This window comes from Nannobrachium achirus, assembly GCF_963921795.1.
Source record: "Nannobrachium achirus genome assembly, chromosome: 7".
Classification (NCBI taxonomy): Eukaryota; Metazoa; Chordata; class Actinopteri; order Myctophiformes; family Myctophidae; genus Nannobrachium; species Nannobrachium achirus.
Window position 1 is genome coordinate 21,879,132 of NC_137816.1, and position 15,107 is coordinate 21,894,238.

The 15,107-nt window shown below is 42.6% G+C and overlaps 1 protein-coding gene across 1 annotated transcript in view; it reads left to right on the forward strand.

The window, feature by feature from the left end:
* Positions 1-544: 544 nt before the first annotated feature.
* fto (FTO alpha-ketoglutarate dependent dioxygenase) overlaps positions 545-15,107 on the forward strand; it is a gene marked incomplete at its 3' end in the record, with an annotated part of 101,708 nt that continues 87,145 nt past the window's right edge. Inside the window, exon 1 of the mRNA XM_080730117.1 lies at positions 545-590. Coding sequence (XP_080586243.1) covers positions 546-590 — 45 coding nt within the window. The 5' untranslated portion in view covers position 545. The remainder of the gene's footprint in view (positions 591-15,107) is intronic.

Here is a 15,107-nt window from a genome sequence, read left to right on the forward strand (position 1 = left end):
TACTACTACTATGACTACTACTACTACCACTACTAAATTATAATAATTATTATTTATTATTACAATTATTAGTATTATTTTAAATATTGTTGGTGTTTATTTTTCTCTCAGTGTATGTTCTATGTCTATGAGAACGCAAAAAAAGGTTGAAAAAAAGAAAAGGATTCCCAAAAAAACAACAACAAAGCTGCACACCCAACTCCATGTGTTCCACGCTCCATACGTCGTTTGTAAATCTACTGCACCTGCGCTGCGCAACAAACAGAGCGCGCTGTGGCGTTTTTCCTCCTCCATCCCACCGTTTCTATGGGAGTTGTAGTTCTCGTTGCTCCCCCGTTTGTTGATTTAATTGAAAATGTAAAGCGGGTGGACGATTTCTACACCAAAAGTGTACATGTAATGTCTATGAGTTGACAGAAAATACATTTTGTTCGTTGTTTCTTGTCGGATAAAAGCCACGGCGTGAGACAAGAGCCGCTTGTGAACTACAATAACCAGCATCGCTTGCAACGAGAGCGAGGCAGTGTAAACATAACTCCAGGAACATGAAAAGATCGGGTGACAGTGAGACAGTGGAGAAGAGAAGAAAGGTATTGATGGCGTTTTTTCTCCGTTACGTCTGGCAAAATTATGAGCCGTGTCGCTCGCTGAATAGCTTATGTTCCAAATGTGCTGTTGCTGTTTACATTCTGAACGGTGCAAAGCGCATACCTCACCCTGTTGTCTCTTGTTTCCTTTATAGTGTTTTCCTTTTTTCTCTCCCCCTCATTCTCTACAGCAGTGGTTTTTCAACCCTTTTCATTGTAGGTCCATTATTTATTATATTTAGACTAATGGACGTTTGAGCCACGGACCACCAGAGATTCAGCCTCTCAGACCCCAAAACTCTGTTGGATATAATAAGATTTCGTCCACAATTCCATGCTGCGTTTATATGATATCTAATAATAGGACTGAAGTAAACAGATTCGCTTCAGTCCACATATCAACATAACAATTCTTCTTCATGCTCTTAAGAGTGTAGACTTATTGTAAATTAAATAATTAAGGTGTTTAACAATATTGTAACTCTTAAGTTAGTGTAAACATTTTACGGACCGCTGGTTGAAAACCACTGCTGTATTTACCTTTTTTTCCTCACCTCCTACTACTACAATATTAAAGGGGATTAACATGGAATAAAATGCTAGATTTCATATGAATAAACTGAAGCTATAAAGTACACAACCCCCTCCAATTTTCGACCCCGCCCCATATTATGTCAAAACGATACACATAGTTGAGCATGTAGGCTAACTATGAGAAATTACTACATCAGTTATTATCAGCTTATTTAATACATTTTATTATATAAACAATATAAAAATCACAATCGTATAAAAAAAGCTGTAAAAGCATTCTAATGCCATACAAAGTCAAGTGAGTTAAATTGCATATAGGTCTACTACTATTACTGTAGATGGCAGGAGGAGGACAGCTTAGGAACTACTCGTTAGTATAAAGTTGATGTCAGTTTGCAGAGGGAAAGCCTCAGAACTGGCAGTGTGCCAGCAGCCTACAGCTGCTCTACATACCGTCTGTACAGAGTAGACTATAGCAGGGCTGTAGTTTTATTGTATGAGGATGTTCTTGATCGTTGCCTCTTCAGTATCTGTTTAGAGATGGGGCAATATATCAGATTAACCAACATGACAGATACTGTACATTTTTTAATATTATATCGTCTCTGTCGGGTGCAAACCTCACATGTCCCAGACTGTTACTTTTAAGGATTCAAATGAAAGAACAGACAAAGTAGCAGAACTACAATAGCCTGGTTCCAGACCCAGAATCATTAGCCACGCCCCTTTTAAAAATTGTTGAAATGAAATGTCAATTCAGGCTGAGTGTCAGGCTAGAATACAAGGTTTCGAGCTTGTAGTTCTGCTACTTTTGATACTTTTGTGTGACACTGTAGTATGATAAAGTAGGGCATTAATTTAATGTTTATTTAATTAAGACTAGCCCTTACCCGTTCAAAGATATGAGCTCCGAAATGATGTGCAGTGTGTGGATTATGGGATGTGCACTGTGCACACAGTATATGAGGGATGGAAAGTAACTTTAACTGGTGCTTGCATGCTAATATGTAGGAGCATCAATGTAAGAAATACCCGTTCCATTTAACGGCTACAGAGATACTGTGTACCGATCTGCATGATTTTGGACAACATCTGTAACAGGGCCAGAACCCCCCCCGCCCGCCCGCCCGCCTGCCCGCCTGCACACACACACACTCCCCTCCCCCCCCCCCCCTCCCCCCCGTGTGTGTGTGTGTGTGTGTGTGGGTTTGTGTGTGATTGTGCATGGCCTGAACAACAGCGCCCTCCCTTAACATGTGTGGTCACAAAAGGTACTGTAGGCTAAATAGATATAGATACACCATACAAATGCTATTATACAGCATACGATTTGTGAAAGTGACAAATGGGCTTCACAGTTATGTCAGGTGTGTTCATATGCTAATGGTGATGCGATTTCAGATCAATTGCTCCAGCCACCGAGGAGAAACGCTGTTTCATACAGACAGACACTCACTCACTCAGACAGACATTCGCAAAATTATAGTATAGATTGGCAGTTTCTGCCTGATAGACATGAAAATGTGTATAAGTACAGTGGAAGGGTCATAAAGGGGATAATATGGCACATTTGGGACTTGGGAGGATGGTCAAGTCTTGTTAAAAAAATTATAATAATAATAATATTGAAAAAAGGATATTAAAAATATTCTTAGTTTCACTGTATTGTCCACAATTTTGTATAATGTTAATTTCTGCCCTAATAATGGCCTTGCAGTTGCATCCTTGTTAGCGTGTGTCATCATTAGATAGCCTATATTAATATTAACCTGCCCTCTGTCTGTTGCTTTGCAATTGTTATTACTGTACAGGCATTGACACTAAGGCTTGCCCTCCTGCCCCCGGCAGGTAAATAAAACCTTCGGGCAAGTGAGGTTTGCTTTCAGGTTGCCCGACCGGGCAAGTGCACATTTGAGAGGGAACCCAACTGTCTATAAACACAACACAAGATATCTGTTGTATCAGTTTACCTATAATGTGCTGTTTTTACTGTTGCTACACTACAATGTAAAATAACAATTATGAAACCATACACATACTCAATCATACAGTAGCTATGTAGGTATTTTGGATTTGGATTTGGAAGTAATGAGGTACAGTATGACATTTTTTATCGCACATCCCCATCAAGAAAATAAATAATTGTTAAGTTGAGCGGTAATTAAAATCGTACCTATCATTTTATAATGGACAATTTACTTTTCGGGCAAGTGGGCATGACCTTTGGGCAAGTAGAACATGACCTGTGCTTGCCCGACGGGCAAGTGCCTCTGAGACCTTAGTGTCAACTGTCAACCCCTGCTGTCTATAGACACAGTGACATTCATATATTGATAACCTCACATGCCTGCTGAACTCATGGCTGTGTGCGCAGATTGCAGACAACAGGATCTTTCCTTTTGTTTCTGTAAATGAAGATGGGCCAAGTTCATCATTGATCACCTTGTGTGATATTGATGCATGGTGTGATTGTTAGTGGATTGCTGTCTACTGCACTACGCTCAGGATTTTCTGATGCTGAGGAACTAGCCTATTACTGTAGTGTACTCTAACTGTACGTCTGTTTGTAGTTTGTGGTGAATGAGCAGGAAAGGAAGGAGGAATGGTCAATACATCCTATAGCTGTATCTGTTGCTGTCTGTCTGTCTCTGTCTGTATTCCTGTCTGTCCGTTTGTCTGTCTTGCTGTGCGTGCATCTGTCTGTCTGTCCCTCTCTCTTCCTTGGCCTGCCGTCTGCTGTGCCACATGTGTTTGGATCATGTCAGACAGCGGTGAAACTATGTAGGACGTGGTTCCTCCTGTTTATGAAAGCAGCCATGGTGACCAGATGAGCAGCTCAGAGAGAGAACTCATTCCAGCTGTCTCTCTCTCTCTCTCTCGGGGCAGGCAGGCAGTGTGCTGCATGCATGGACCTATAATGGCTCAGCTTCCCCTCTTTATTTCTTTCTCTTTCTTTTTTTTGACAAATAAAAGTCAAAACAAGAGGGATTGTAATGGCAAAATGGGTGGAAAACCACAGAATAGACAAATTAGAGGAGCGACGTGCAGTACATCCCAGTCTCTTGTTAGCGGGCTAGTGCTTTGCTCTTATTGTTATGAGTAATAACTCGAATACGTTGGACATGACTATTGTGTCCTCCCTTTAAGTGTGTTTGTTGCAATACTGCACAATGTGAAAGATGAGCTGTGATTGTGATGGGTCTGCTTTTGAGCTAGCTAAGATTTGCATTAGTGTTGGGTGTTACAGTCTATAAGTCAAACATACAAGTAGTCTCTAGAGAACAGACTTCTATGCTCCGCAGAAGTGAAAAGGACCTTTTCTTTGACGATGGCTTGCCAGATTGACATACAAGTGCAGGGATTGACACTAAGGCTTGTGGAGTTTGCTTTCAGGTTGCCCGACCGGGCAAGTGCTCATTTGTGAGCGGACGCAACCGTCTATAAATTCAACACTAGATATCTGTCTAAACACCTGAACGTGGCCAGCGCGCTCTGTCTTCTGGTCTGTGAAATGTAAAATAATAACACTGTTTACCTATAATGTGCTGTTATTACTGTTGCTATACTTAAAAATGTAAAATAACTGTGTGAAACCATAAATATATTCAATGATAGTTATGTAGGTATTTGGATTTGGAGTATTGAGTACAGTATGACTTTTCTTTATTGCACAGACACAGAAAGTTAAGAAATATGTGTTAAATTGAGCGTTAATTAAAATCTTACCTATCATTTTATAATGGACGATTTACTTTTCGGGCAAGTGGGCATGACCTTTGGGCAAGTGGTAGAGTCTAGTTGCACTTCTCGCTTTTCAGTGAAATGATATAGAACTCCTGGATTGATTCTGGTTCCTTAACGATTCCCTCTAAATGGTCAGATAACCTAACGGTTCCCATGTTTAAAAATCTATATTTTGTCTTTCATTATAATTTGTTGAGAAACACAAATTCAGTCATACGATACATACAGTATTGCATACATATAATTGTAAATTGTTTATGGTGGTCCTTGACATTATAAAAGTATGAGAACCCAGTGATGTTAATAGGTTTTTAATGTAATGAGTCCCCGGGACCCACGAAGGGTCTTTCGGATGAGTCCCAGGGATATTTTATGGGTCCCACAAAAATTCAACGCGTCATGTCATTTTTGACAAAGTGCAGCATTTAACTTGAATTGGTTATTATATGGTTATGTTCATGTTACGTAGAAATGTGTCTGAAAGAAATGAACCACAATTCCAAATCTTACAATTTTAATACTTCCAAATAGTCATGTGACGGTTTGATTTTTTTTATACCGAACCGGTAATATCGGATGTTGACCACTTGGGGGCGCAGATAGAAGCTTTTACCGAGTCTTCATAATCAACAGCCACCTGTTATTTTATATACATCGATAATATATGGATCTTCTCAGTGAGATGTCTCCTGTTTGTACTGTTACTGCTTCTATGGAATGGGGGAAATGCTCTCTGGCGTGCTTGTGTTTGCTCTGCTGTACAGAGAACCAGTGGACTGGGTCAAAAACAGTGGATTGGGTTGCTTGTAGATCGGCTACTTTTGTTTTGAACGGTTGATCCTAGAGGGACGTGCCGCCCCTCTATGGATGCGGGAGGGCAAGGCACAGGCGGCCGCGGTGGTCCGCTGCCCCGGCGGACCACCAAATGGACGGCGCTGCCACGAAAACGCTATAATCAATCAAACAGTTAGGCAGCCTAGGCTACATACATACTGTCTCAGATAGCATACATGCTAGGCTAGCTTGCTTCCTCCGTGTTGTAGTTGAGCCAATAAAGGTTATTTGACCATGTTCACCACAACGTTAATCGTCGCTATTGTTGTAAAGACGCAATGAAGACCTGTGTGGCTTCTAACACGTTGTCCAATGTCCACCACCACATCTATAAACAATAGCGCGTGTACTGTATATCCAGTTGTTATTGAATGAAGGGGAAAGGAGGCGGGTCGCTGTCTGAGCAGTGAGCTGCAGTGTAGAGACGCGACGTCACGTTTCTGCACCGTGCTACACGTTCTGTGGGGGAACCCTTTTTGGTGTATCACCTAACACGCTGTGCCACTATGGTCAGAGAGCGGCCCGGTGCTACGCTAAAACTCAGGCACCCATTGAATTCTGTGACCATGCAGTGGCGCACAAAATGGCGTTGTGGATTCAAAACACAGACTGTCGTTAGTTTTATCGTCTGTTTTAAGACTTTCTACGCGGATTTCATTTGTGTTAACGTAGGGTAAAGTAGCATGCCTTCACCCATGAACAATGGTGGCGTCTGTGGACTTTTTAAAATATTTATTTTTTTCGCGACGTGGTAAATTATTTTAACGTGGACTCCAATGGAGGCAATGCGTCCGTGGGACCCCAGAACAATGACGTGAATGCGTCTCTAGGCAACGTGAATGCGTCAGAGACGCGTGACGCGCACGTAATGACGTCAGCACTGAGAACCACTGACAGTGTGATAAATCCACTTCCGGAAACCATTCCAAATGTGAAGGAACTGATTCCAGTTCCTGATCCTGTTCCTCCGGTTCTGGATCCCAACCCTATAGAACCTAGATCTGACTGTCAGGTGATTCTATTGTGTCTTTGGATACAAATCCGTCAGACGGATTATTATTATTATATTATTTGTATTACAGCAGGAGACATGCAAGTGCACAGTGGTATAACCGGTGCTTTCTATGGTGCCTTCGTAGCAACTCAACAACCCAACCTGTGTGTTGTACCCTGTACTCCTTACTCTTCATCATCATCGTCGTCGTTTCAGTATGAATTTCCTGTCATGCCATAGAGAGTGTGAAAGCAGCAATGACCTCTGTCCCTAACCCCAATGTTCTAACACTGTCTTTGATGCACGCTAGCTGGCTGTCCTGCGTTGACATGTATAGAGTGTACTGTCGACACAGGAAGTGTGTGTGTGTGTGCACACGCGCGTGTGTGTGTGTGTGTGTGTGTGTGTGTGTGTGTGTGTGTGTGTGTGTGTGTGTGTGTGTGTGTGTGTGTGTGTGTGTGTGTGTGTGTGTTTATGAGTGAGTGAGTGCGAGCTATGGGCTGAGTAATGATCACACAGGGTCACCAGATGTTGCGAGGAGGTCCTACTCTCAGACTGGCCTGGCCCATCCCTCAGATCAGGCTCATTGGTTTCCTCTTGGTTGTGGCAGCCAGCGCAAGCTGTTTAGGGCATTTAATTCCTAAACACTCATTAAAATGGTTTGTGTTTCCCATGGCAATTCTGTTAAATTAACAACTAGCGAGGTAAAAGCTGATTATGTGGCCACACAGCCAGACATGGTTAATCAATCCCCCCCTCAACCTCCCCCACACACAAAATGTTAGCTAGGAGAATTAGTGTAAAGGTAACGATTTATGGCGACTAATGCCTGCGTCCTGTCATGTCGGGCCTGGTGTTTTAGCAAGGGGGGGGGGGGGGGTGTCGGATTCAGCGCATTCAGCAGCTTTGTGCTGCACTGGCCATCTTTTTCCTCCCTCTTAACCCTACACTACACACCGCTCGCTCTATTAATGAGGCAATAATGGAGAAATAGTGTTGGGGTGTTGACATAAAACATGGGTAGGAATACCTAAAGGCAGGGGCAGCAGCACAAGCTCCCCAACAGAGATAGATTTACACCTGGGCCGGAGTTAGAACGAGGGAGTGGGGGGGGGGGGTCTCGCGGCTTCATCGGACCCCTGCCGTCCGCGAGACGCTGGAAAAACCCAGGGCTTTTCGGAAAAATACAGCCCACCACATCTGATAATGATACCATTACACTAATGGAGCCGGCAAATGAAGGAGAACCCAGACGCCCGTGCTTTATTACCAGAGGGGGCCATTTCCTCGCTGCATTCCTAATGGCCTGAGCACCCAGTATTGATCAGACCATCATGCCGCTAATCCTCAACAGAATTACTTATCGCAGGGCGAGGTGTCGATCCGTAGCCCCCTTGCTCTGGCCCCCACACCGCTGGGAGGTGCCGGTGGGGACCCAACAGGCCGCTTATCCAGCCAATGATTTAGGGCCACGGCATGGATGATGGCGTCCTGGAGGTCTTCATTTGCAGCAGGGTCTGCCCTGGCTCGATGTGTTGCTGTTTCTGTCTTTGCTGTAACTAAAAGATGGGGGGGAAATGAACCCAACAGCTTTCATTTAATTAAGGAGAAGGCAACGATCCTGTTCCTCCCACTTTATGTGTCCGAGAGAAGGGGGAAGAAGCCACTGTGAGGATGGTTTGTTGTCTGTGCTAATTGAGCTGTGCTGTAAATAAGAGCAGGCGGCTGCTATGTTGTGTGATCAGCGTCAGTGTATCTGCATCAGTGAGGAGAGACCCAGGGCTCTGCAGCGTTCATCTAGATTCTAGAGCTATATTCTACAAGGAATAATATTTTACAATATTCCTTTTAGAATATACAGTATGTATATATATATATATATATATATATATATATATATATATATATTTTTTTTTTTTGTTTTGTTTTGTTTTAAAAGTCAATCATTTATAGACAGACATTCTAATTAAGCATTTATCTTTCCATCAGCTTTTTTCTTGGGACAGTGGTGGAACTTCTGAGTACTGCTATCGCTTTGTAGGACAGTCAGTGTACAGTACAGTGATTTGCAACTTTATGACGAAGATTGAAGAACCATTCATTTCATATGCAATAGGCTATGGTTTCCAACCTTTTTACATTGGAGTCCCCCTTCCCCCTGTTTTTTGGGGAACTTTTATGCCTTTATTTGAAAGTAGGCTAACAGGAAATAGAGAGAGAGGGAGATGGGGAGTGACATGCAGCAAATGCCGTTGGGATCGGGACTCGAACCCTACACTGAACCACACGTGTGTATTTAAGACACGTTGCCCTATATACTGTACTTCTCATATGAATGACAAATAGCAAAATAGCATCTACTAGCTCACTTTTCAAACCTTTTGAAAACATGTTTTCTGTATGGCAAATTGGACTGATATCACACTGAAAACACAATATGGCACTTTTGGGAGGATGGTCAAGTCTTGTTAAAAATAAAATATTAAATAAATAATAATAATAATAAGGATATTGAAAATATTCTTAGTTTCACTATTGTCCACAATTTTGTATGATGTTCATTTCTGCCAAAATAATGGCCTTGTCTCTCAGTTGCATCCTTGTTAGGGTGTGTCATCATTAGATAGCCTATATTAATATTAACCTGCCCTCTGTCTGTTGCTTTGCAATTGTTATTACTGTATAGACACAGTGACATTCATATTGATGACCTCAAATGCCTGCTGAACTCATGGCTGCGTGCGCAGACTGCAGACAACAGGATGAAGATGAGCTAAGTTCCAACATTTAAAATGTTGGACTGACAATGCCTCACGCCCCCGGGCTGTGATCTTGGCCGCTACCCTAATAGGGGGCCAGGACCCCAGGTTGGGAACATTCGGCATTAGGCTATGGACCTCCATTTGCTACATCTTTGTAATTGTTGCGACCGAAGGTCGCAGCATACCATGAGAAATGTCGCAGCTTGTCTCTGTGTCAGTCAGTACATATTTTACCAGTCTATGGGTTGGTTCCCTTGTCACTGTGACATCACAGGTGATATCACAGGTGACATCACCTATGTAAAAGTCCATATGGGTATTCCCCAGAATCCCTTTTATGCCCATATATGAAGATCCCTGATGTCTTCTTCTTTCGTGTATCATCATCCTTGATGATTGGTTGACGACATTTTATTTCACAAGATTTCTTGTTACTTAGGGGAGGCCATGGGGCTGGCTGTCGTCTTCTCCCCTTGCTGACGTCGGCTTAGGCAGGTCATCAATATACAGTATATCACTGGCCAGATGGCCAAGACATGGCCCATATCTGTGTGGCTGGTTCAGATAGGGATCTCCATGTATGGGAATTAAATATATTGTATGTATATGGATACATATTATTATTAATAAAAGATAAAATAAAATATGGGAATGCCCATATACTGTGGTATGGGCATTCCCAGAAACAAAAGGACATGTCTGGGAATGCCCATATTTGGTAATGCCCATATATGGGAATGTTTTGACATAACATTGTTGACTATCATGCAGGGGTCTCCATATACGGGTAACTGGTCCGATATACTTCACTGGCCAGATGGCCAAGAATTGTCGCCCTGAGGCATCTTACTAGTACATTTTAATCCCAGAGACCCCACTATAAGATCTTGAGTGTTAATTCAGCTCTGGGAGTGTACAAATATAACCAAATGGATGCATATGAGTCCATTTGGTTCAATTTGTATGTACACCCTGTTGGAGTTACAGGCCTGTAATAGTCCATTTGGTTCTGGGCACCCCCTGGAACCCTGCTCGTCCCTGGATCTCACGTTGAGAGGAGAAGGTGTACTTGACTTGGCCGAGGATTGAACAGTAGCACACACACATTTATAAGGATTAAATACAGCTGATTAGCAACACACATTGTTACTTTCTTTTACTTGTAGCCTCAAGTCCACACTGTCCTTGGGATAAAGTCTTTGTGTGACAAAAAAAAAAGAAAAGAATGATTTTTATAAATTATACATGGCGTTGCATTATTCGAACATGATTGAGAGCGATGCAGCCAGGGTCATTATCATTACAAATGGATAGGAGAGGTCAGGTAGCACAGAGTGCTCTGCTCAGGGCTTGTGACTTGTCACATCCTTGGCCTCTTTACGGCCTCCCGCGTGTGCATTAGCATCCTCCAGGCTATTGGATGCGTGGCATCCCACCATCATCAGACCCCCCTCCTCTCCCAATCACCCCTTGGCCTTGGCTAATCAAAGACTTTACCTTTAGGCTTCACATTTAGCCCTCTTCATTAGGAGGCCTACTCCTGTAGCCATAAAGATGTACTTATATATTTCCATTCGGAGGGGGCGGCCTGTCGCGGCCTGGGAAACTAGCTATTGATCCGGATATTTAGTCATTTCTTTCTGCGTGTGCCATCAATATTGTGCAAACATCCCAGCTACGCGCGAGGGTTGACCTCAGTGCCTGGCCTCTGTTTTTTTCACCCCCCCCGCTCCCATTGGAGTTCAGTGATATACTATTCTGAAAAGTAAAATCAATGAATGAATATGAAGTTTTGCTGTGTAATATAGTGCTGGCCCAAGGCCCCGGGTCTTTCATTGATCGGATATGTGCTCATTCAAGGCGGGGGGGAGTTGAGTTGATTAGTCTGCTGCTGAGCTCCCCAGCTCTCCCCCCCCACCCCGCTTGTCTTTACCTTGTGTCGGCTATTTGATCTTTGGCTCGTATATTTGGTCTGCGTTGTTTACAGATCAGCTTGGCTGGCCAAGACACTCTTTTTACCTAAGGCTCGGGCCTATAAATGTCAATGTTGGAAGGAGTGATTTTTTGACTACTGTTACTCTTTGCTCCTACTCTGGTAGTTCTGTGATCTGTGTGTGTTGTGTGTTAGGGATTTCTGAACGAACAGGGTTTCTTATATCATTGATATATCATCATGGTTCTTGACAGCGTGGTCAGTCTATAGACCCCAGACACTTAACTGTAAAGCACTGACGTAGACGTAGTGTTTCCTGCAGATAAAATAACACTCCCCAAGTTTTAGCTGTCTATGAGATGGCTCGCTCTCTTTCTCCTTGTTAGTAAATGACGACCTGTCAGCGTCCATATAGATTGGTACTCTAGATGTCAAGTCCTCCCGCTGATAAATGTGAGAATCTGTGCAAAGTCTCCCTCTCTACCTCAGCTCCTCTAGGCCCTCCGTCTTTTTATTGAGGCCTGTCTGAGACATTTTAAAGGTGCATGATGTCTACATTTGGTTTGCATCTGGAAGGATATCAACTTTTATGGCCCGGGCTCGCATTGTCTCAGGTCACATGGCTGAGCGGGCCTGCCAGCGGCTCACATATGTGTTTAAGAGGGATCTGTGATCTTACTAAACATCAGAATGGAAAAGCCAGGGATGCCCTTATGGTAGGCATTATGACTTGGCAGCGGCTTGCCATGACTGAGAGCCGTAGTGACTCATAAGCCCAGATCGGGCCATTTGCCATTCACGCATGATCTTCTGTGTTGTCTGGAGGGAAAGGACGGAGGGCTTCAATTTTGGTGGATATTCGAAGCTGTCAAAGGTGATGAAGACTAAACGTATAGCCAAAAACCGAAGACATAATGTTACTCTGGTGGAAGATTTTCTTTTACGCATCATACAAAGTTTTGAGTTCAGAGCTATCAATAGCACCTCCCTGCATTGTCAGTGTCACGGGGCAGCCCGTGCCCTATAGAGACTAGAAGAGACCATGCACACACAAACAACTACAGTAATTACTTCTAATTAATCATCACTGGCCAGCTTGGAAGTGACTGTTGGGAGTGTTGTGGGTTTCATATTTGTACATTTGTAATATATGAATGAATTCCGGAATATGGACATTGCAATGCTTTTAAACTATTGGTTAATTGAATCATTGGGTGGTTAATTATGGGTGTGGGTCACCTCCCCTGTTCTCTCTGCAGTACTGGTGATCCTCTTGATAGAGTGGGGGAAGGTACCAAGTACTGTAGAGGAGAGGGGTGTTTGTTCTATGTTTAAGAGCTCTTATATTGTCTTGTTATGTTTTCTTTTCTTAAGGTGATGCCTGACAAGTATTTTTGCATTAGAATGTGGTTTAGTAAAACCGGGTAATTGTAAGCCAACTCATGGGCCGTTGTTAGCCATAGTTTGAGTTAAGGGGTTTGCAAATTAAGAACTGTTCTCTTGGTATGGTCTTGCCTAGTATAAAATAGAGGCTGGGGAAGCAGTTATTCAGTTAGTTGGACTTGAGGCATGGGCAAGTAAGCATCTAGGGGAGATCTGCCCGGACCATTGAGTAATCGTGTCGCCTGTTTAAAACAGTTCTTAAATTCCTAGTTTGTTTATTTTAGTTTCTTTAGCCGTCAAGTAGTTTTTCATTTTCCTTATTTTGTAAAGTCTTATCTTGTTAATTAAGGCCTTCACTGTTATTGCACTGAACCTGTTGGAAGATGTTTTTGGGTAAAATAAAAACCCCAAAACTTTGAATCTCTAGACCTGTCAACTTTTTGGAGCCTTGGCCCTCGGTCAATCTTTACAGGTTAAGGGCTGGGGATCTAATAATAATGATGATAATTTTTTACATCACCCCTATTTTTGAATTTTTGAATAGTGAATAATAATTTACCTTAAACGGCCTGTTTTCTATGGACCATAACGTACACACGGCACATCACGGTTGTATTCTTTATTTTCCACGTGAAAGAAGAGACGTTCACCGGTCGTGGGCGGGAACACCCGCGCACACAACGCCACCGAAAATCTGGTTAATAAAATAGCATAAAGTGTTTTTTTATGACATAGTTCAATGTTGAAATTGAGTGGTATTCCCCTTTAAGTCATTTGTTAAAATAGAAATTTCCCATCTTTTCAGTTTGATATCTGTTTCTGATATAGTAACATTATAAAATTAATTCTGTACATTGTAGATACTGTAACTATCAGTCTGAAGTATGCTACATCATGAAAACATTTAAAATGTAAAACACATCACTGCTTAATATCATGATGGTTATTTTAATGTCTCCATCATTGTTCTTTTGCCAGTTTAGGCCTAACAAAAAAAATTGTTGGTTTCCGGTTGGCGACCGACCCTATTAAATACGTGCGACCCAGATGATTTTATTGGCATTTGGAGTGAAAATAATTTTTAAAAAAAAATTAAGTCAAAATCCGACCGAGTCGTTCAAAAACGTCTTACAAAAAATATATTTGGTGCGACCACATAGCCCTACACGGGCTACACTACGAAGGGCGCACACTCTGAATTGGGAAGCGGCTCTTGTATTCCTCCAAACACACACACACAAGCGCACACACAATCGGGGGACAACTACGTTGCCACTCAACAACAACAGCGATGCTAGCAAAATTAGCAGCCCATCCACCAGTACAGCTGAGCCCTGCACAGCCACAGAGAGACGTGAGATGGAGTCGAAACATTTATGACAGCGTGGCATTCATCTGAAAGACTGTACGGCAACAGCAACAGTGCTTGCGGACCCCCTCGTGTCTCTGGGTTATGGTGCGACTGCGGGCTCATGGCTCAGCTCTCTTTCGCTCGCTCGCCGAGCTGTGTTATTTTGTCAAATCTAAGCTGGAAAATCTAACACATCCGGTAGCCGATCTTTTCAGAATAAGATATGTTGCGCTAGCCGCGGTGGTCATTTTCGTAATGCAATAATACTTCCAGACGGTGGTCGACTTCTTAATCTCAACCTTCAGAATAAGAGTATCGCTGAAGACATTGAAATATGATTTCATTTCTCATAATTCATTAAAACTGTAATTAAACATTCAAATTCAATTACAAAATTATGTTTTAAATGATTCATTAAAACTGTAAATTAAACATTAAAAATGTTTTAAAAAAAGAAAGAAAAAACTACCTACCCATCCTTCCCATGAGGAAATAAAATAAAATGCCTTGCTACCCATCATGCCCACAAAAAAAATAAAAATACAAATAAAATAAAATAAATTCCCTACCTACTCAGCCCTAAAATGACAGCCAACCGGAAACCAAGTTTTTTTTTTTAGGCCTTATAACCCATCCAGCATAGAATTCATGTCTACATCAATGTGTTTGTTCGCTATGCCAAAGATCTGGGCGTGTTTCCCCCCTGTGTGTGTGTGTGTGTGTGTGTGTGTGTGTGTGTGTGTGTGTGTGTGTGTGTGTGTGTGTGTGTGTGTGTCTATGCTATGCGCGTGTGTGTGTACAAGCGGCAGTCACTAGGAGTGTCTGTCCAAACAGCTCTTGACAAGCCGGTGTGTCTGACAGGGCCTACCTAGCACCTCACATTAGTGTCCAGGCATCGTCAGCAGTGTCAGCGCATTCTCAAACAAGCCCCCCCCCCCCCTGCAACCCGCAACGTGGATCATGTAAAGTGGCCATCCAGATCGGC